The sequence below is a fragment of the Podarcis bocagei genome (genome assembly GCF_964188305.1).
Source record: "Podarcis bocagei genome assembly, chromosome: 6".
Lineage (NCBI taxonomy): Eukaryota > Metazoa > Chordata > Lepidosauria > Squamata > Lacertidae > Podarcis > Podarcis bocagei.
Genome location: NC_138130.1, coordinates 52,899,061 through 52,923,223, shown reverse-complemented (window position 1 = coordinate 52,923,223; position 24,163 = coordinate 52,899,061). Strand labels below are relative to the sequence as shown.

The 24,163-nt window shown below is 39.2% G+C and overlaps 1 protein-coding gene across 9 annotated transcripts in view; it reads right to left on the bottom strand.

Moving 5' to 3' along the window:
- The window catches only part of ERG (ETS transcription factor ERG), a 114,152-nt gene that overhangs the window by 44,000 nt on the left and 45,989 nt on the right, over positions 1-24,163 (bottom strand). The window contains exon 1 of one of the 9 annotated variants that reach the window (XM_081198779.1): positions 1,705-1,847. The exons of 6 other annotated variants lie outside the window; for them this stretch is intronic. In XM_081198779.1, the coding sequence (XP_081054905.1) occupies positions 1,705-1,722 (18 nt within the window). In that variant the 5' untranslated portion in view covers positions 1,723-1,847. Of the gene's footprint in view, positions 1-1,306; positions 1,517-1,704; positions 1,848-24,163 lie in introns of those variants that run through there. 2 more of the 9 variants (XM_081198781.1, XM_081198782.1) reach the window with 2 other exon arrangements.

The window sequence follows — 24,163 nt, the reverse complement described above, 5'->3', positions numbered from 1 at the left end:
AAGAAAGAAAGAAAAGGAACAATGTGACAGTACACTTGCAGAAGTATTGACTAATAAAATGCCAATTGCATTGTTAGATAAATTGTTAACATGTTTGGTCCTATATAGTACTAATAGGAGCTAGCAAGAGCAAACTGAATGCCAAAAGACATGCAAGTATGTCATCAACTTTAAACACAATACTCACTAGTGTATTGTGGTTGTTTGTCTTGACAAACAGACTTGACAAGCTATTTTTAGTTTAAACAAGTTGACCCAATCAAAGATCCCATCTGTAGCTAGTTGTTTGTCTTGACATGATCAAACTATGCATCTGTAAATCTAATCCTAAAAGACTTAAGATCTTCATTTCAAGCTTGATGCTCACAACAAGGCTGATATACTTGAATTTTTCATCTTTTGCTATATGGGTTCTACACATTTAATTTTCAATGCATCAATGCAAAGCAAATTTGGATTTTGATCTCTATGCAGAATCATAAAAACATGCCTGACTAGAAAAGAGAGAAGAGCGTTTTCAAACCCAACAGTTAATATTATCTCCATGAAAGTATTTTCAGTACTTGGGGATACAAAACATTTAATAAATAATAACAAACCAAGTAAAACAGTCATTATTGTGAAACCAAACACCAGTTTAAATTTCTAAAGCTGCAGCCCTAGCCCCACTTACCTGGGAGTAAAACTCCATTGAATTCAGAAGGAGTGAGTAGGCATGGTTAGGATTGTGCTGTTTATTCTGGTTTGGTTGCTAATATATTATGTAAAGCCTCAGAAAAGTATAAAGAAAGTTAATGCTGTGAATGAAATAGTGGATCTCTGTATGTAGGCATATAAAGAGAGTTCATCAATATAAATCCTATATCATTGTCATCAGGCTGTTAATTACACAGGGTTTGTTTCTTCCGCAATTAGCTTATTGTCAAATATGTAGTATGAGCTACAAAACCTCTTACTACAGAGGCACAAACTGCTTATTTATATGTACAACAAAATAATCGAAACCTCCACAAAACTGTCACCTTGCACAGTTTGTTCTAAAAGTAGCTAAGAATAATGCTCAGGCTAAAGTCATAAACCTCGACAAATTTTTATTACCTTCAAATTAAAAACAACAACAACCAAAAAGGCATTCTAAAAAGTTAACGAAATTGCTATCATTACTTCAGTGACATTTGACAAAGCTGTTGAATATTAGATAAAATGTCTATAAAACAAAATCAACAATATCCAAACAGGAGCAAGATTTAAATTTCTATTTAAATATGTTTGCTTCCATATAAATAAAGGAAATGTTTAAAAGCACCTGAAAACATATCACTTAATTTCTCAACAATTACTCCCCCCGTTCCCTTACAGCAGTCCAAGGTCCAAATCAGATACATATCCAAAATTTGTTTTTAAAACGAAGACAACAAGAAAATTCAGAAGCTCTTCCCACAATAGGGCTTTGCAAGTATAATCCAGAGCACGGAATGGTGAATTTAAAAAAAACACCCAAGTTTTTCTGAGTTTCAAGTTTTTAAGGCTTGTGGACAGGGAGTAGGAAAAAGGAAATTTACTAGGCAGTACAAAGGAAATCTACTTGTCCTCTATTGTGGCTGCGGGGGTGTTGCCCAATTTTACCTTACTGGTGTTTAGAAAGGAAATTTAAAAAAAACAATTCTGAAAAAAAGTCTAATAAAAAGGCATTCACTTTCTTACCTTAATAGTACTCGCCATAATGTGATCTAGGTTATTGATCGCTAATAATTACCAATAATAATTATTGCTTCACTCTGACCAGAAAGGAGTTTTGATGAAGTTATTTAGAGCGGATGAGATTGTGCTAACTCTGGGAAATGAAGTCAGCCAGTGGCAGGAAGAGGTTTCTATTGGTCCTGGCTACTGCAGTTTGAAGAAACAGGATATTTGGGAGCTAAGAGATAAGAGGTCCTAAAACAATGTTGTTTTTCTTGACGATATGCAGCTACAAGATTTTTTTTTTTTATAAATGTCAATTGGCTATGACAGTGTCAGCAGGTGTGATATGATGTGCAGTAAGTATGGTGTGCCACACTGAAGCAGGATGCAGATGTCGCATGAACTGGGCCAAATTTGATATGGGGCTCCCCAGGGCATTAAAGATTTAGGGACAAATTTAGGCTTGGGGTAAATTGTTGCAACCCTACTAATGTCAGAGGACGGAAGCATACCAACAACACCAAACTTTTCTGTTACATAAGAAAGTGCCTTCATACCAGGTCAAACTGTCCATCTCGTCCAAACGGCAGCAGCTCTTCAGAGTCGCTGCTACCAAATTCTTTTAACTTCAGATGTGATGGATGGAACCTGGGACCTGTTTTGTGCAAAGCATGCCCTTTACCACTGTGACCCTTTCCCTTGAAAAGGGGAAGAATGGAAGTCCACGTATGGTAGAATTTGAACTCACTACAGCCTCCGCTTTCAGCTCACCCTGAAGCAGCTCCCTTTGGCCGCTGTAGTGGTGAACTCAATACCTATTGTCTGTTTATAGCCTTCCAGATCTGTTTTAATAGGCTTATTTTCAATAAAGCTGGACTCATGTCAGGAAAATGTATGAATGGGGATGGGGTGGGGCAATGTTACAGAAGGGAAATTGTACTAACCATTCAAATGCTTATGTACCATAGTTGGACAACTTGACTGTGTCCCAGTGTTTGATGAATAGCAGCGCTGCGCACTGGATCTTCTGTCTCGCATGCATCATCATAATCAATCTTTCCCATGAGGCGGGGGGGGGGAGAATGCTGGCTCCACCTCTCTCACACATTACCCGCTTTGTGTACACCGGTCTGATTCAGTGAGCCTAAATGTATCCTGAATGCCAGACACTTGTGTCAGTACAAGCTGTGCATTTTTGCTCCCACTTCTGCATCATCAAAAAGAAAAAGAGGAAATGTATCACCTCACCAAAATAGAAACTACAGGTTTGCATATGCTAATCTATCTACACAGATGTTAATGGGTAGCTTCAGGGCTTTCTTGTGCGTCTTTATCGTTAAGCCAGACTTGTACCAAACAGCCCTTCAAATGAGGATGTCTTCCAATAGAGGACTGCCATCTATAAAGTGGGACACATGGCCACCATAGGCAGCTACAATGGAGCTGTCCTCACAGTGAAAGGTATAACAGAATTCTTTCCGTGTGAAAATAATGATCCACACTGAGATATTAACATAGGTACAAGCTGTGTATTCTAGATAGAGGAAACTTAATTTTGCTTGCCTTTTCCTTCATTAGCATGAACATGGCATTGGAGACTCAGGCGCAGTGAGCCTAAGGTTGCTGGACCTGAGATGCAGGAAGCAGTAAAAAAAGGATGAGACCGCACCTTGGGATTGAAATGTCCGCAACTTTATTGATTACAGATGTCAGTAGGCTTTGGCATAGGCACTGGGTATGCATCCTGCATCAACCAGCCCGATTGCTGGCTGGATATTTTACCAGGGTCAATCCTAGGTTATGGATCCCTCCATTACACACATCATATATGCCCTTTTAAAATGTGGCTCTTTTTTGGGGGGGTTATTAGGTTGTTGTTTTTATTTTGATTATATATATATATTGTGGGTTTTATGTTGATCTTTTCTGTGAACTGCCCTGAGACCTCTGGGTATAGGGCAGTATATAAATTCAATTAATAATAAATAAATAAATAATAACAGGGCAATCCCTCCAGTATGCCATTTGGGGAGTTCTATGGCCCATTAGCGCCTGTCTGGGCATTCAGACAGACACCTTCCCCCTGGACCCCCTTACTGGGGTGCCCTGATACTTATCAATAGTGGGGTAGGCCTCCTTCCCAACTACCTCGCTTAGACAAAGGGCCCAACTCAATGCCTTTTTTTCCACTAGCAAGTTGTGACAGTCGCTATAAAGTGGTAGGCAAATCCCCCAGACAGGCCCAATTTGCATGCAGGCAAATTCTTCCCTGGCCCTGAATACAATGACTAAGTAACTCCACAGCAAGGTCACACACACACAGTGCCTGCTTACCTTCAGGCAAGGCCAAAACATACAGGGTTGGGCAGGTGGGACTGTGCTGCTGAATGCAAGTGCAGCCGGTTTAAATAAATTGGAGGCAGACCTGAGCGAAGCCAGACTTCACCCATAGTAGCCTTCCTTCATAGTAGCCTCTATATGTAGTTTATTGAGAATCCATCTGCTGCTTTGCATGGAAATGGTGCTAAAGAATTAGAACGACAAAATAACCCATGTTTTAAGGCAACACAAAAAAGAGTTTAAGTAAAGAAAAGTGTATACAATGTATACATTATCTGTCAAACTATTTGGAATGGAGACAAGCATTTAGATTTTTTTAAAAAATGTGTCAGTCTCAAATATTTAAAATTCATACATAATTTGTATTTTAGCTCATGGTTCCTATATAAGAAGTTTTAAAATTTCCTCTTTTTTCTTTTTAACAGATTCTGAGCTTCACCGAATTAGATAACTCAAAGAAGTCAAACATAAACATTACCAATTTATGATAAAAACCAAGAAAACTGTAAACAGTTAAAAGGTAGTATAATAACTGTTTTCACTGTGATGAGGAACAATGTTATTTCTTGGAGTTTGTTTATTTTCCACCCTTTTCATCTCTAAACAATGGGTAAGAAAACCCAGTTCAAAACATTGTACAATACTTGACCTGAGACAATTTCACCAAACGCAAAAGAAACTTGTCGTGCTCTAAAGATAAAACATAAAAAGTCCATTCCAGTTTTGTAGATAAAGATTATCTAACATAATATTTATAACAACAAAAACATGCATTCTTACTCTTCAATTTCAAGTGGAACCCCATCTCCTCATTGTTTTAGGTACAGAGTAACACAGAATTCCTAAGGGGTTTGTTTAAATACTGTTTAATATTTTAAAAGTATCTACTGTTGAATTGCATTTATTTTCTCAGAATATGTAACCATCCTTCCACTTCTAAATAAAGTATCTGATGAAGCTAATATAACTGATATTTTTTAAGAATTGAATATTTTAAAGCACAAAACAAAAAAGCATATTTTTAAAAACTGGGGAAAAAGACAGAGAGTTGTAGCCAATTGCTGTCCCTCCACTGATGCAATAGAATGATGACAGATGTGAGCTTCACATCATGGGAATCCTCCAGAATAATGGCGGCGGAGTGCTGCACAAGAGAGGAGGGAAATCACAAAAAATCCTTTAAAATTGCCTTGATCCATTGAATCCTGCTACTCATTCCTATGTTTCTTCATTGAACCACCACATGAGCTCTTTTCTCTGTGTATGGTTCTAATTGCTTCACCTCCAAAATGATATTGTAGAGTTGGAAAACATACAGAAAAGGGGAAACCCAAATGTGTAAGTGTTGAAGCATTTTGGACTTTTTAATTTAGAGTAAAGACAGGTTGAGTGTGTGGGCTTGATAGAGGTGTATAAAATGATGCTGAGCAGGTTGTCAGGAAGAAGTCTCTCCTCAGTACACTGGTACCTTGGGTTAAGTACTTAATTCATTCCGGAGGTCCGTACTTAACCTGAAACAGTTCTTAACCTGAAGCACTACTTTAGCTAATGGGGCCTCCTGCTGCTGCTGCGCCACCGGAGCACGATTTCTGTTCTCATCCTGAAGCAATGTTCTTAACCTGAAGCACTATTTCTGGGTTAGCGGAGTCTGTAACCTGAAGCGTATGTAACCCGAAGTACCACTGTACTGTTGGATAGCCCAAGCACAGAGGAGAATCTGCCTGACATTACTTCACCACCACTTCCTATTATTGATGCATTCCCCACCTCTAGGGAGTTATCTCAGGTGAGACTGGACAGTGAGCCAGCCATATCAACTCTACCCTGTCTTCAAGGATGCAATGCTGGCTGTGCCAGTGCAAGCAAATCCAGCTTTCTCACTGGGCTTGATTGCCCAGTCCAAGGCTCGGGACACCAACTGCACGAATGACTTTGACTGTCCTGGTCTTCAAAAGGAGAGTTCAGGTGGCATGTCAGCTGTTAGGATAATGTCTGGGCTTGTACCTTGTATCTTGGAGCTCTGACATAACCGCTGATTGCATACATTGTAACCTATGTTTGGGCAATTTAGTGACTTCTGGAATAATGATTTTGGTAATAATCCAGCCAATAGTCCAATTAATGAATAATAATAGTAATGATGGTGGTGCAACTATGAATGGGAGTCAGGACACTTAGGAGAAATTTGCATTAAAATGCTGGTGAATTTTCATGAGGATTTTCTTTAAAAAAAATATGAATTACAAATGGCTGCTGAAATGTGGAGAACTGAATTTAAGACTGGAAACATGAGAAATTGAGAGAACCAAAACTGATAGATCCTTCCATCCCTATGTGAAGGTTAGGTAGTACCAGGTTTTTATTAACCATTTGTTCTTATTTGCTTGTGACAATTAGCATTTGTCCTCATTTGCTTGAAGGGTTATTCTTTCATGCCACATTTTTCAGTGCATTTTCCTGTCACTTTCTTAACCACAAAAAGTCAACTTACTTTAAAGTAATTTGTTGTGCCAGTGTTACAGAGTGCTTTAATCCACTTTAATTGTTTATGTATAAAATTCTGGTATGCACCTGAATACCTTTTACAAAACATGGTCTGTTTTTAACCTATTCTACATTATTTTAATTTTGTACTTAACACTTTCTAATCAAGTTTCAAGCCCAGCCAGGAAACTGAGATGTCTTTTCCTTTCTTTTTATGATTATGTTTCAGAGATTAAACTTTTTTTTTTAAAAAAGTACAGCAGTTATACATTCAGTTTTAAAGAGCAAAGTGTTATTCTTTTAAAAATAAGAATGTAAATGTTTATGCTTTCAAAGTTCCATTTATAAATGGCTTTAAGCAATTAGTGACAGATTGCTAAAGGGAAAATACATGTTTAGATTCAAATGTTTCCAGGAGATGTGGAGACCCCTGGGGACGATTTAGTTTTTTTTTATTTAAAAAAATTAAAACTGTTTTTGAGATTTTTTCTTAGGAGGTATTAATTTAATGTCAATAAAAGCATACGTTTATAATACTTTACCAGAATACAAGTGACCAACTATATATGGGGGTTAAATACAGCAAAAATGAAACAAAACAAAAGCAGTGTATATATTACAAGTTCAACTGGGCTTTTTACATGTCTGTTGAGCTAAATATGTATAGGGTAATTGCATCCTTGCCCTGGTAGGTGCATTATGTAACCCAGAAGAGCAGCAAAGGAACAGAAAGGACACTGAGTGTTGGGATGAAATCAGGCCAAATTTTATTGACTATAGCAGGCAGGGTAGAAGTTAGCATGGCAGTAGGGCCAGGATCACTTCATGATTCCACTGCCCAATGCTGGTAGAATGGAATCTGCAGGGTTGGACCAAGTCCAACCCGCTTCATGAGAGTTGGCCTCTTTGCATACTTTGGATACTGTCTTGTAGTTAGACCCCATCATCCCTGACCACTGGTCCTGTTAGCTAGGGGCGATGGGAGTTGTAGTCCCAAAACATTTGGAGGGCCGAGTTTGAGGATACCTGAGTTAGACCATTCTTTTCCTCAAGTTTATTCCCCAAACATGTCAGATTCTTCTGCCACTTAAACACTTGATGGTTTCTAGGCAGTTTTAAGGTCTAGTATAGATGTTCTCACAAGCACAGTCATATTCCAGGTTGTCCCTGAGGGTTTATCGTTAATATAAGGTAACCTTTTCCTACTCCTCCCTCTGTAGCATTTCCACAGAGGAGTAATCCTCATATCAAAATTGTACGGTCCAATCCCCACATCTCTGTGGAAAGATGACGAAGTTGATGGGGGTTGGTTTAGTCCAGTGTTCTTCAACTCTGGTTCCCCAGATGTTGTTGGATTACAACTCCCATCATCTACTTTAGCCAATGGTCAGAGATTACAAGGTCCTGTGTAGTCTAACAGTATCTGGTAACCCCAAGCTGAAAATGCTGCCTAAGAAGAGTTCAAGTGAAGTTTAATTAAACAGTAAAAACTACTGTTAAGCTCTACTAATAACTAATTGAAGCTATATTATGTTAGTTAAAGTAAATTTAACATTACTAGTTTTGGAAAGAAGTCAGGGTTAATCCTTCAGTTTAACTACACTGTATTCAAGTAAAAGGATCTCTATTTTCATAATGCTACTTTTGTGAATTATCATGGTTATTAATCCTCTGCCCTTTTCTTTGATTCTAAAGAAATGGCCTTTTTTTAAACAGAAAAGTACTGTATCAGAATTTATAATTAGCTGTGATACGAAAGAAATAAAATTTAAAAAGAACTTTCTTATAGTTATCTTCATAAATAAGTTTTAATAAGTTTAAAATCTGAGCAATGGAACCATTTAAATGTGTCTGTTTCAAGGTAATTTCAGGTGTGCTTACTTACAAGTAAATATGATTAGCTTCACAGTCTGTATATCATAATAGTGAAGAAAGATGGCAAGTATTTTCAAATGGAAATTGTCCGAATCTGAGCCAATTTGAAATCTGCAGAGCTGAATGTGAATATGTGTTTTAGTCACTAGATGGTGCTCAGTGTTCTTCTAAAATGAAAGATTTAGTTGAAGTGATTAGGCCACTGGAACAGGCTGAGAATATAAATTCTCCCTTATTTCACAACAGCATTTGACTCCATTGTTTGCCCTCAGCTTGCTCTGCTAAACTAAATATTGCCTTCCATCCACCCAGTCAACCTGTACGGGCTTCTTCCAACATATCCCCTAGCCCCCTCTGGATCAATTAATTCCCTGTATGCATTTTCAGAACAACAAAGGCTGCCTTACACAGATCATAGATCCATCTTGCTCAGTGTTATCACTACAGGGTCTCAGACAATACTCTTTCCCAGCCATATCTAAATATTGTGGGGGAGTGAATATGGGACCTTCTATATGCAAATGGCAGGCTCTATCATTTCCCCCATGCTCTTTAGACACCCTGCAAAGAAGTTTTGGGTCAGCACCCCTATCCTTTTTTTGTCTTTGACTTCAAGCACACACATCTTTCCATGCTAGGCTCCTTCCACCAATCCATGACCAAGTCCCATTTAATCTTTTATGGAAGTTAGTGATACTGTTTGAGTATCAAACAGTAACTTAATACTAAAACTAATACTAATAATTTTATCATTTATACCCTACCCATCTTGGCTGGGTTTGCCTGTTTCATATTTGTGTGGTTTATATATTGGGTCATGTATATATTTACAGATAAGTAACACCTTAATGAATTCGATTTATTTTGCTTCCACGTTTGCATAAGATTATAGCTTTAATCTGCAAATTTGGAGGGCAGGAATAACCACATTTATTTTGAAACAAGCTAAATTCTTTATAGGAGCAGACAGACGTCTAATACTGGGATAGTATACAGTTTGTACTTCTTAGTGACTGAAAACATGAAACAGATGTGAAATATTTGAATATAGATCCTAGTGAACCAGAAGGGCTGGGACTAATCCAGATCATTCATAATAATTCAAAGCTGTCACCCTTTGGCCACCATGATTCTCTCTCCCCCTCACACGTGCTGTGGAACTTATGCAATGAACATGCAGATCCAATTTTCTTTCCTACAAGTATGCTTAGCAGTGCTCTTTCCAAACACAAATAGTTAAAAACTATTTTCTGTCACAACAACCTGTTCTGATGCTGAAGCAACAAAAAACAGCTCTACCTTTGACTTATTTGAACAGGAGACCACACAGTGGCACCAAACTTCGTAGCATTTGCACCTAGTAATCTTGATGGAAAATGAAGTCATAGCAAATCTGCTTATTTGATTCCAATAAATAAAAGTAGACCATTTTGACCCAAGACTGGTTTTATAGCATCCAATCCATTTGGTCATATTCAGCACTCTACTCAACACCAGCTCACCAACAAACGGTTTTCGTAATGAAGCATTCTAACAAATGTTTCACCACGAGTGAAACAGCAATCCTGATTATTTCATCACAAATTCTGACACACACATACAAAATATTCACATTACTTGACCTAAATTTGAGCTGCTTGAAGGCTTATTTCTGCTCCTTCTCAACTTGACTCTCCAAAGGAGTGTATATTCCAGGCAACACACTTACATACTGTCCACTCTGTGAAATACTGAGCTAGCTTTAGAAAACAATTACTTTGCAGTAAAGTGAAACTACATCTTCAAGTACCACTTTGAAGCAGTACCCTAATTATTACAGTCCAGCAAGGGGCTTCTGCAGCTGGTTCCTATTTGCAGCTTAAAGGTGAAGAGCCATGAATGCAAGCTGTTCTCCAGTCCCCTCCCCCCAGACACAGAGCAAAAGCCCTAGCAGTACGCACTAAGTGGAGCAAAGCCTACATTAGAAGGGGGGGGAATAGTTTCCCCATACCCCTTTTATTTAGGTCCCCCCTCCTTTTACTCAGATTTCATTATTTGTTTCAGATCTGTCACATCTCCCAATGGCTTCATATGCTGTGATCCAAAAATCATTTATATCTACCATGGAAAACAGAGAAGCTTCCACAACACAAAGCAGTTTGATGTACTTGGCAAGTCTGTTTGGCCACTGATCATCCGCAAGTTCATTATAACAGGCTTCTGCAAAACAGTAGGCACACAGGATTTGCCTAGCACAACTTGCTACAAGGTTCTACACTTCTCATGCTTCCTCTCCATCCAGTTCTAAGCAGTGTATGATTTGTAAAAGATGCCTACTATGCCAAATGCCAGAGCAAAATCAGTGTACTGCCGTAGTTTATTGTGTTTATTATTAGCACTGTAATCAGAATGCCCATTCTTATTCATTTGGTTTGAATCTCTACTATGTCATACATGGCAGGTGGCCATCCAACCTCTGCTTAAAAAGCTACAAGGAAGGAGACTCCACCACCTCTTGTGGGAGCCCGTTCCACTGTCAAACAGCTCTTACTGCCGAAAAGTTTTTCCTGATGTTTAGTCGGAATCTCCTTTCATGTAAGTTGAATCCATTGGTTTGGATCCTACCATCCAGAGCAGGAGAAAAGAAGCCTGCTCCATCATCCATGCGACTGCCCTTTAGATATTTTAAGAAGGCTATCATATCTCCTCTCAGTCTCCTCTTATCTAAATATATTCCAACTCCCTCAACTTATGCTCTTAAAGCTTGGTTTTCAGATGCTTGGTCATTGTGATCACCCTCCTCTGCACATGTTCCAGCTTGTCAGTATCCTTCTTAAATTGTGGTGCCCAGAACTAGACACAGTACTCCAGCCAGGTGTGGTGTGACCAAGGCAAAATAGAGCAGTATTATTACTTCCCTTGATTGGGACTCCATACTTCTGTTGATGCTGTAACAAGTCTTGGGCACAGGGCAATGGAAGGAGGATTAAGAAAAACAGTTCATAAATTACACAGTGAATGCAAATGGCCCAGTCTTGAAAGTTTCTTCACTGATAAATAAGTGCTTGTGTACAATAAGTGTGGCACCATCCTATTGCCATAATCTGCAGTACTGCACTGGCCCTGAAAAGACCTAGGATCTGGGAGACCGGGTTTCAAATCTTCATTTGGACATAAAGCTCACTGGGTCACTTCAGGTCAGTCACTCATTCTCAGCCTGGCCTACCTCACAGGGTTATTGCGATGATAAAATGGGGGTGGGGTGGGGAGCTGAGTGTGTATGTCGCCTTGAATTCCTTGGAGGAAAGGTGGGATATGCATGCAAAAAAATAAAACTAACTAAATAAATAAATGGTGGTAAAGAGGTGAGCATGTGACTCTTAGGTCATATCCTATCATTATGCTCTGGGGAAAACTTTCAATCTTGTATGCATTTTGTGCTTCTGTGCAGCCTCTCTCATTCTGTGGGTGTAAAGTGTGAAATTTGAACATGGCACGTTTTGCATTGTAAAAGACAGCGAGAGTGAGAAGCATCATGTCTGAACTGAGGAAATTGTTTGTTTGCCATCCACTTGCAGAGTTGCAATAAAAAAGTTGGCCCTCTGTCATTTTCACTGACTCGTCTGTTATGCAAATCATAAATAGCAGATTTTTAAAATTATGCATCAGTTTCTCTTGCAGTCCAGTTCTTTCTATCAGGTCCCTTCAGCTGCAGAGGAATAAACAGGATGCTGCATTCCTGTGCACCCAGAGTACAATTCTTTGTTGCGGAGCTTCAGCAGAGTCCCTTACCACCTCATTTCTTTTAAAAACCACAAGAGCAGCACTGCTGTGCCAGCTCAGATACTCTGGGACTACCTTGATGGACAGATACAAGGAGGGAGTTCCAGCACAGCAGAACTCATGATGCCTTCCATACCAGGCGTGTGTCAGGTGTTGAGTTCCAGCACAAGAATGAGGAGACAAGCAACACCTTGTGGCTGCCAGCATCTCTATGCTCTCCACTATGAGCACCAAGTTAGGGCGGCGGCAGCAGCAGCAGCAGCAGCAGCTCAGAAGTAGGTTTTAAGAGCTATGTTTTTGCAGGCTATATTAATGCCAGTGTTTTATTAAGCAAACACATTTCTCACAATATTATAAATGTAATCTAACTAGCCAAAGCAAAGTTTGCCTGCTCTCTCAAAGTCTCTCTAGGAGGGAAAAACATGGAATGCAATATTTGACTTAACCCACATAATTGCATTAAAATTTGCTAAATGGTTTTAATCGGTTGCCAAGAGGTTGGGTTTTGTGGTTCCTGAGTTTTGAAGAGATACAGCAAGTGCTGTGATGTTGCTAAACTCTCTTTCTAGAACCAGAAGACCATGAACTAAATCCTGAGGGAGATGGTGCGCTGTGCACTTTCCACTGATCTCACTCAAATCAGTGGCTGCTGGAAGCCCTCAAAATTACTTGGGACGTGGCCCATTGAGAGTTACAGCTCAAGGCCTCAATAATAGAAAAAAGAAGCTGCTGCTTTATAAAAGCCAAGCAGGCCTTATAAACAAGAACATTGTGCTGGAAAACACCCAGATCCAACACAAGCTTGAGTATCCTCCAACACTACTTAGAACAGCAGATTCACATACTTTCCCAAGCCTCTAATCTTGCAGGTCTAGTGATCAGTAACACAAGCACAGAGGGCATGGAAAGTCAAGAGAGAGAAAAGTTGTAGATAATGTTCAATAAGTCTCTGGATTTGATGACACTTTAGCTTTAGCACAATATATTTGAATTTAAAGAAATGTGCTAGTAAAACATTACAACAGTTGGCCCTGATGTAAGAATGCTGATGGAGAAGCCCACTGTAACTTCTTAATATTTAGTGCAGACAGCTTCTGGTTCAACTTGCAAGCCAAGTGGATTGGTGGCAAGTGGGAACTGAATGTGTTTGTCAAGCAAGTGCTTAGCACTTGAGGTCAGGCAGAATATTTGTATTCAGAATGAAAGTTTGTGAACTCAGAATAAAAAGCTGAGCTTGTCTAACGTTCATGGAATGCCATTTCAGCCTCAGGACAGATACGAGAAACAAATCAACAGCAGGGCAGTGAAAGGATACAGAGTACAGAAGTATTCTAGGTGAACATATACAAACACAGGAAGCTGCCATGTTCTAAGTCGCAGGGCCCCTGCAGATTTCCCTTTTATTGCACATTCAGCATGATTTGTGTTCATGATGCTACTGGGGCAGTTACACGTGAGTCCACTTGTAACAGTATTTGTGCCTGCAAGGGTTTTGGGGTGGCTGCACTGCTCTACTTTCAATCAGTGAATATCCTGTAACTTCCTATTGAAATTCAACAACTTTTTATACCACAAATGTTTATTTGTATCTTGCTTTTGCGGTGCTACAGCCACTCTGGATATTTTATCATCTGGTGTACCATCTGCCATAGTGCACCTGTAGTAGCACAACCAGACATTTTCACCTGCCCCAGCTGCAACAAAGCACATCTCTCCCATATTGGTCTCTACAGCCACAGCAGGTGCTGTAACTCTCCAACAGTTTGACTTCACCCCCGAAGGTGCACATTTCCATAGTCTCCCAAGACAGATGGATGCCACCAACCCTTTTAAGCTAATGGTCATCCCCACAGCTTATGGCAGCAAATTCCATGTTAATTATGCATTGCGTCAAAAAGTGTTTCCCTATCCTGATTCAATTGCCCATCAGTGTCATTAGGGGTCCCTGAGTTTTAATGCTACAAGAAGAAAATCTACCTATTCACCTTGCTGATACCATGCATTATTTTATAAATCTCTATGATGACTCCCTCCAGTCTTTTTTTTCTAGACTAAAAAGCTTAAGTTACGTAGCCTTCCTTGTAGGGAGGCTAGTCTAAGCTCTATCACTTTGGTTGCACTTTTCTATACGTTTGGAAAGATTGCAATATAAAATGGAACACTCTGAATTGTATACTGTATTACCCATGTATCCATAAAGAAACTATGATACTGAAAGTCTTATTTTCAATACCTAGCATGGAATTGGCCTTTTTCACATCCACTGTAACTCTGTTGATATTATCATTTACTAGCCCCACCCCACCCACCAGCCACCACAGAGAATCACAGACAGTTCAGATCCCATCAGTGTATATTTTAAAGTTAGGCTTGTTTGCCCAAACATGCATCACTTCACACTGATTTTCACTGAATCACATTTGCCATTTTGTTGCCTGTTCACCCAGTTTGGAGAGATCTTTGCCGTCCACTTCAGCTCTCACTGTCCTAAGTAATTCAGCGTCATCTGAAAAGTTAGCCACTTCATTCCTCAAAGTATAACTAAGATTTAGGCTTTTCAGTATGGAACCCTAAGCGGTTCCTTTGCATCACTTGTGGGTTTAATCCCATGAAATGTCACCCAAATGATAAAAAGCTATTTTCTGGGAGAGCTGAGGTGGCAAGTTCCCAAATGCACATGCCATCAAAATGGCAAACCAAGATTATTTTAAGGGAGCCTTCCAAAAAGGGTTTTGAAGATGCTTGCAAGTAGGACATTGTGCCTCACAGCTATAATATCATAAAATCCATTCAATTTAAATTAATATATTTGGGCAGACAGCTATATTAGAATTCTTGTTGTTTTTTCTGTTATAATGGTAGCCTGTGGTATGACGAGTCCGTTTCAAAAATCTGTGCAGTTATTGCCTTTCTTTCGCCTGGGGCATATCATGTGTTTTCGATTTCAATGAGCTGCACTGCACTACCTCATTAAAAGAAACACTTATGCAAAGCGAAAGGATGTGCATCATGACACAAGGTATGCTTGCCAGCTTTGAAGGCTGAATGGTTTCCAAGAAGAATATCAAGCAGCTATACTGGCAGCTAGTAGTTGTGGACATTATCTGAAGCACACTAGAGTTCTGTAGGTCGACAAAAGTAGGTCAGGGGATGAAAACAACATGTTGCAAGTATCCTCAACCTCTTGCCCAAGTGCTCCAACTCTTGCCACCTTACCATGTCCTCCTCCGGGATACTACAAGTTCTAAGGATCTCAAGCAGGGATCCTGCTTGAGGGGGGGGAGGGAGAACAGTCTGTGGATGCTGAGCATGTTCAATTCTTAGGGAGCTGTTTTTTGTCCCCTTGGGTCCCCCCCCCTTGCAAAACTAGGTGTGGGGTCCAGTACAGTGGTACCTTGGGTTACAGACACTTCAGGTTACAGAAGCTTCAGGTTACAGAGGTTACAGATTCCACTAACCCAGAAATAGTACCTCGGGTTAAGAACTTTGCTTCAGGATGAGAACAGAAATCGCATGGCGGCAGCAGGAGGCCCTGTTAGCTAAAGTGGTACCTCAAGTTAAGAACAGTTTCAGGTTAAGAACGGACCTCCAGAACGAATTAAGTCCTTAACCCGGGGTACTACTGTACTCCCCTCTTGATTTCTAGTGCTGCTGCTTTGGCTACAGTGTGGTCAGCAGTGACCATCAGAGTTTCTATTAGAGGGTGCCAGTGGTGAGGAAGGAGGGGGAGTACTGAGAGAAACTAAGGGAGGAGATCCCACATTTATTATTTGTTTTTCTTAATTTATATTCCGCTCGTCTTCCATAATTGTACAGAAGACGGCATTGAGCCCAAGGCAGCAAGAAAAGCTATTTTAACTTAAGGCTACATCCCATATTACAGAGGCGTCCAACAGGTCAATTGAGATCTATCGGTTGATCGTGGGGTGTCCCTGATCGATCCTGCTGTTCAATCACTTGACCCTGATCCCACCCCCGAAAAAAAGCTTAACAACTTTGATGGGTAGATCATTGCCAGTTTATTTATAGTGCGAGTAGATCACATTTTCTTGGAAGTTGGACCTGCCTGCCATATTACATCACCTCTGAGGATTTAATTGAAAAACACTATTCTGTTGAAATGATTTCATGAAAGCAAAGACTGCTTTCGAAGAAACAAATCAAAGATTATCACTCTTCAAATTTCAATTTCTGTTTGTTGTTTGTTTAGGAATTTCTAAAGGTTTGAATGGAAAAAATGGCCATACTTAGAAAATTTAATTTCAGCCTGTCAATACTACAGATCAATGCAACCTTCAAGAAATTCAAGTCAACGAGAAATTGTTTCATTTGCATTTTTGAAAGGGTGAACATCAAAATTTAGAAATATTAAACCTGAATTTTAGAGCTATGTAGGGTTTTGGTTTTTCTTATTTTTGAATGGAAGTCCATAATGGTACGTTATTTGTAGAAAATAATAGCTGTTTCCAACAAAGTCTAATTCAAAACCAACTCAGGATTTTGAAGGTCCCCCCCTAGAATGCTGCTATTAATTTATTAATATTTTTATAAGCCAACCTGCACAGTTTACAAATGTATCCCTAAATTCCCACTGAAAGGGAAAAAGAGGTTGATTCTTGATGCTAAATAAAGCAGAGTCTAATGCACTATGAAAGGAAGACAAAAAAAAATTGATTGTGTCAAGAGCCCAGACGTTAGGGACACTGGCTGCAGTGTGATATTATGAGCCCAGAGAAAGACTCACATAAAAAACAAGGTAACCCTCAAATTCTCAGAAGTTGTCTCATGGGCTATGACCCTGAAATCAGTGGTGTTTCCTGTATAAGGAAGCAATGTTGGAAACTGCTGCACTCTAACTACACACACTTCATTTTGTTCTAGTACAAGAGCATTAAAGCACATTTTCCTCCCTGAAGAATCCTGGGAACTTTGGTTTGTTGAGGGTGCTAGCAACTGTAGCTCTGTAAAGGGGTAAACCACAGTTCCCAAGAGACTTGCAGAGGAGAAACGTGTGTTAAATGTATGTTGTGTTTGTAGCCTTTAGTAAACTTCCAGCTTGTTCTCCCTCACACCTTTTCTGCTGCTGCTCATTTCTAATATACTTCTGGCTATTTCCTCTCCCTAAAGGAGTCTTGACCCCACAATATCTATGTAAGATCTGTGTGCACTACTAGAGATTCACCCGTCACTTCTTACATGGGAAATAATGGCTATTTTAGCATATTTTACGCAGCAGTACATCCCAAAGTGGTGTGCTTGCATGAGCCAATAAGCATGTTTGTAACTAATTTGAGCTTCTACTGTCATTGGGATAGTGACCCTAGTAAACTTTATGCAACTTGTGCATAAAGTGGTGTCATCAACCAATCCACTAAGTAGTTAGTTTCCTTCTCCCTAAAAATATAAACACTGCAAGGGACTAAGAACTGAGCTAATGAAGCTAACACAAGCCTTTTAATTAACCATCATAAGATTTTTGTAGTTAAGTGCCTCTTGTTCACAACAACCAGCTATTTACGCTGAGCCTCTTTGTGGGCTTTCCAAAAATTATTTTAAAATATATGCATCAAACAATGAAGATAATCTTGTAATGTACTTTTTTGTTTTGTAGGTGGGGGACCTTGTTCATAAATGCTAGCAATCGGACTGACGTATTTCAGTGGGGTTTCTCAAGCAGTTTACAAGACAATTCCATCGTTTTTACTACAGGCTTAACAATGTCTATATCAACCACATTTTGGAAGGTCATCAAAATGTCAGGTAACCTCAATGATTGTTACATCTGTGACATGGTTTCAGTGTGGGGGAGATGATCATTCTATGTCAAAATAGCAAGATTGATTAAGAGAAAGACATTAATGTTTGCATGGTTTTACAGTCTCAAACTCTCAGGCTCCTTGCACCCTTGGCAAGCTGGGAGAGACCATGGACCAGAAACTCAAAAGGTTTGCTTTTTGCTGCCTTCCGTGCTCCACCAGTGATTTCCTCCACAGCCATTTGGGTAAGGTCAGATCTTCTCTGCTCCATCTCCCCTCCTCCTCCCATCTGTTCAGCTGCCTGCCTCCTTTCCTCTGCTCACTGTTTTCCCTTCTGTCTCCTTCCTTCCTTTTTTCCCCTTCCTGCAACTCTCACCCACACTCTCTGTCTTTCTTCCCTCTGAACCCTGCTAGGTGCTCTACTCACATTTTTAATAGTGCTGCTGGCTGACTAGGTAGGAGGTCCCATAGGGCTGCTATGATGGTTCATGGCAATAACTTGATTCCTCCACCGAGGCGCCCAGAGTAGCCTCTGTGCTTCGCCCGACTACCCAAGTACTGGGGAAATGGCCTGGGGAGCACAGGGGCAGGTGGACTCTTGGCCACTCCAAGTTAGAATGGAGAGGCATGATTCTTGTGCCTCCCTGTGCCTGCACCCTTGGAAGCCAACCTCGTCAATCCTTAGGTATATCCCTGCTTAAACTTCCTTCTGAGTTATTTTTGAAATGAGGTGGAACTAGCAGCACATTAAGAAACAATTATTTGAAGAAAGCAATATAGATTCTTATAAAAGATTATAAAACATAGCATTGTAAAATAAAAGGTATATTAATTATAAAAGTTGTCTAGAATTGCCATATTCTGAATTTTCTGTTGTAGATGCTTCAGTAACTGTAATACAAAATGGATGATTCCGACTCTAATGTATTAATTCAATTTAACTTGCAATTCATCTAAGAAATCTTGCTATGAATGCAACTCTCCTAAAATATATGCATTTTGCTACATTATTATATTTTATTCATTGCATAATTAAGGGAGCAAATCTAACAAATTTTATATATGTTCCTATATGCTTCTTATTATCAAATACTCAATTTTTCTTTTTTGTTTAGGCCAAACATCATAATACGTCAAATAGCAAGTCCTCAGTCATCAGCATTTGTTGGTCATCATATTAGATGACCAATTTGGTGTAATCACATTAGGTGATACAATGAAACTGATAAGCATTGACTTGGTACTCTATAAATGCCAAAACTAAAACCTTTCATGTATGGACAGCAGCTAGGCATTTCAGAAAAAGAATTTCAATAGCTTTCTCTCCTTTTATGCAGAATTTTCTTCACCTGTCATATAATGTAGAATTTGCATTCCTGCAATAAAATGTTTAAAGATCATGTTAGCTGTACTGACCATGCAAATATTCTTGCATTTTCTGATAGGGTTTGGCCTCTCAACTAAATAATGATCTTAAACTATAACCACATGCTGTCTTTAAAACAAAAAAAAAAAAAGGAATACAGAGGAAACTATTTGCTCAGCCAAGTCAGTCACACTTTTGGCTATGGAACAATTTTCCTCTGTTTCTGAAGCCAGAGGCACTAAAACAGGCCTCTGTTATATGGTTTGATTCACAAGACAGTTAAGCCAAAGTTCTTGATTATAAGCTGATTTGAGAAATCAGTGTAAATCCAACAAGCTGGGTAAAACAGGGTTATCAGAGCAAGAAATTCCACAGCAAAATAAGTGTGTGTGTTACTAATTGTAAATCATATTTATACAGAACATGATACAAGCTGAACATCCATCCTGCAAAGTCAAGGACTAGCAGACAATGCACAAATAAATAGCGGTTCCGTGCAATTCCATGTTTCTTTACCCTCCTGCTTCCTGAATCCTGATATTGTACAGTGGCACTGTTGCATTGCACACTTCCCTACCAGCAAGTAATACCAGCTCACACATTACACATGTGTATTACACATGGCATTACCAGGAAGAAGAGAAAGACTGACATGTGGAAGTCCAGTTATTTATGGGGGGTGTTCAGTTGGTGTCTGTTCGCTGACCAAAGGCATCCATTAGTGAAACAGGGAGGGAGGCCATTTTTGGGCAATTCTTCTTCCCCCTGCAGCCCCTTGTGTGCTGCAAAATTTTCTCCTGGTGAACACCCAACCATGCAAAGTATATTGGGGGGGGGGAGAAGAAGGGGAGAGGGGGAACTGCCTCCATCCATATTCCACTGACAGATGCTTTCCTTCTGCACAGGGACACCAATTGGATACCACCTTATATTTCTGCCATATTAGTCATTTTAGATGGTCAGTGTGGGTTTTTTACTAGGTGTGGTTTTTTTACTGTTTTAATATCAGAAAAACCTAAATGAGAAGAGGGATAATAGGTTGTTAAAATTCCTGTTTATTAGCTTTGATCCAATGCCTGTAAAATGCTACAGTTAGGGAGAGCTACAGCTCAGGTGCTTCTTTATTTAAGCTCTATAATAATTACTCAGTGACTGAATAAAAAGTGGTGGTTGCAATTTTGTGAATATTTCTTTTTTCTAAAAAAGAAAAAATCTATTAGGTCCTTAAGAATTTTAGGAATGTGGCTGTATTGCCATTTCACTACAGACTCAGGCTGTGTTTACGTTACCATTATTTTTCTCAATCTGGATTGTAGCTGCTTTGGGAAATGCCATCAAAATGCAGTATTTCATAAGAAATGGCAAGCTAGGTATGGATTGTGACTACTTTCATGCACGTGCCACTCCCCAAATGAACACAACAGAGTGCACTGGACACAGAGTGAAAGGTAGTGTGTGCACAGCCTAAGTTATCATATCTCACCATATTTCAACCAGGCATTGGTTTCAATTCATTAATGAAGGACAGTTTTCCTGCAAACATTCTTTAATAGCATGCTCAGTAATTCTTTCAGGATAAAAACCACAATCTAAATTATTCCACATGTAAACAAGAATGCTATGCCTCATATATTATCAACAATTCAATATGTAGTGTATTACACATTAGGGATCCAAGATACTAGGCATACACAATCATCTCTATGCTTGCCTCAGAAATGACTGGGTTGTTTGCAAACATTACCTTTTCATGAAAGGTAATGTTGTGTGTACTGAAAAAGAAGTCTTGTAAAAAATAAATATGTATTTCCCTGCAGTAGTCATTTTTTGAAACACAGCATCTTTTAACTCTGTCTAGCCAAGTCAGTGGAACTTTGCACCTCTATTGATTTGAACAGGCAGAGCTCATGTTGTGGCACCTCAAAAAATGGCTGCTGTGGGGCAAAGAAATCAACACACTTACTGAGGACTCTTGGTCCAAGGAGCAGCATTTGGTTGTTTCTGACCTTCACCAGCCATTTTCAGGCAGAATTAAGAAGGGAGGTCTGTTTATTAAGGTGATCTTTGCCTTCCTCGATATCTGCTAATATTCCAGCACCACTGCTTGAATCTTTGAGCACCCCTGCTTAAAATGCTTTCCCTAGCCACAGCAGTTACCAGCTCTGCCATAAACCTGAAGAGAGGGGAGACAACTCTGCATCTCTCATTAGGACATTTATTTTCCTCCTCTGATTTCCCCTGATGCTCTATAGCTCAGAATGGCATCCCTTTTGAAAACTTAACAATTCACTTATCAATTGTGAGAATTCAGCCCAAGAGCTCTCAGAGCAACTTCCAGAATTTAAAAGAAGACCAGATCTTAATACTTTCTAAAACCACAGCAATAATAAAACAGATTCAGCATTTTTAAAAAAATGGGGGGACACACAACAGAATGAATCAATAGCAAATGTTTTAAAATCCAAAAATATCTTAAATCATCTTTAAAGGCCTGCAGAACTATGAGTTATGGGTTTAATACAGGAATGAATCACCGACTTTCTCTAATACTACCTAATGCTACCAGTCTGAAATAACACCACAAACATTAAAAGTTTTGAAACTTCCTTCTCTATGAAGCCACACAAATAAGCTAAAAATTGACAACTTTTGCTATATTCCAAAATGTAAGGCAGCTCCTTAGCAATTCAACGTGGAAATGTTTACAACAGCATTAAGTGCATTCAAATTATCTCTGCAGCTTGGTATAGCATAATAATTGCCTTGCATTGCTTGGATTTCCCCCGACTCCAATGATCATACAGTCAAGCATATTACTGTAAATGAATTACTGCAGCTATACTGTACAGTTGCCTGAAAAGGCTACCAGATATCGGTTTAGCTAAATTTGATCAGGTTTATTCACATTTGTCTACTGGTTAGGCACTGAATAGCCAGCACAAGTGCTTTCAAGTCTGGTGCAGCAATTCTTTTAACCATAGTACCCTTCGGAGGTCCTAATGAAATGTGATATCAATGGGCAGCAAATAGTGCATGTTAGTGCACAGATTTTGAGAGACAATCATACTGTGGAAATTTGCCCACTAAATGCTGTCAAAATTTCCGAACTGGCAGTCCAGCAGCAGTGCAGGACACCTACAAAGTGGGAGTGATTGCTGCTGTGAAACTAGCCCTTTACTTCAACAGTGTTGCAAGGATAAATACGGTACCTTAAAGAGTACAGTGCTCAGAAATTATAGGAATGGTTCAGTGGAGGGGAGACCATTTGAAACACTTGTATGCACATGCACATGACATCTAAGGTTCTTGCTCTTAAAATACCATTGGTTTGCAACCATAGATATATTAGAACTACCTTGAAAAGTTTAATTCCCCACCCCATTATCTCACATCATCAGTTTTAGCTTCATTAGATAAGTGCCTTGTTTTAGGGATGGTGATTTACTTTGATCATCACTTCAAGCATATTTTTATTAATAGCCACAATATGTGGCATAATTTTTGTAATTACTATTGCTACTATAGGAAATCTAATACAGTTCTAAAGCATATACCTTTTCTATTTATGGTTCTTATAGCAGCAGATGAAAAGCTTCTTTATCAGTCTAGTGGATCTGATTGCTTTAAAAACTTGTTGTTGCTTATCCTGAAGCATCTCATGGTAAACATAGAATGTAAGCTAAAGCATAAGAGATACCTTTTGTTTTCTAGGAAGTCAGCATGCTGATTGCTATTGATAATAAGACAATAAATATGTACTGTGTCGATAAGAAAATAAAGAGCATTCATAATTGTTTCACTGAGAAATGTTTTAATAAGATCTTGCATGGTGGACTTAATTTCAGTATTGAACTTTGATTCTGCTAGAAGGGGTTTGGCTTGATTTTGTTAGGATTTTGGCTTCATAGTTCCAAATATAGGATCCATCCCAACATCTGGTTAACACAACACACACAAGTCAATGCACATGTGGAAGAGAATGTGGCTGCTACTTTGCTGGTCCTAAGGACAGACACATTGTCTCTGTCTACATTTCTGCCTGTCTGTGTCCTTTTTCTTACTTTTTTTTGTAAGACTGCACATGTGTTTCTTCCTTTCTGCTCTGAATATGACCAGCCTACGATACAAGGAACATTCATTTAAAGTATGTGGTGAAGATATCGTTAAGTGTCTCTATTCTACCCAAATTATGGGTATCTGAAATTAGAATGAACCAATGTCTCTGGTTATTTCCACAAGAACACATACACTGTGCTAGGCTGGTCATATGTTTCATACATCACTTTAATGAATATTAAAATAAAATAAAAAATTACAAGAATATCATTGAGCATGCAAAAAATAATAATCACAAAACAGTCATTACTACAGCTATCACTAGATGCAGCAGCGACAAGAGTTCCTTGTTCTCCCACAGGATTTACTTGTAAAGCGTGAGTTTGTCAGGAGATGAGGAACTGCCTCTCTCACTCTGGGTTAGGCTTTGCAACATTACAATGCTTTGGGCCTAGTCACCTGAAGTTTCATGAGGATTTAGAGCTCTGACCAAAATCCATGCAAGAAATGGGAATGCAACCTGCTTCCTGCTTCTGAACAATGAGAGTTGGTCAACCAGACATTACATACTCTCCAACATTCCTCAGGTGAAAATAGCGACATTTCTTACTCTCCCCCAACTGACCCTTCGCAACCCACCCCCAGCAGAGCATTTCTGCCACCACAAACACCCTCCACGGTACTAAGAAAACCCCTTAATCCAGATTTTATTTTACTGTGTTCTTTGGTAGATTTACAAAAAGAAAAACACCAATAAATAAATTTTAGAAAGGGGCATGATTAGACATGGACACACAAAGCATTTTATTTTTAAATCCAGACTCCTTGCACTCTGCTCCCC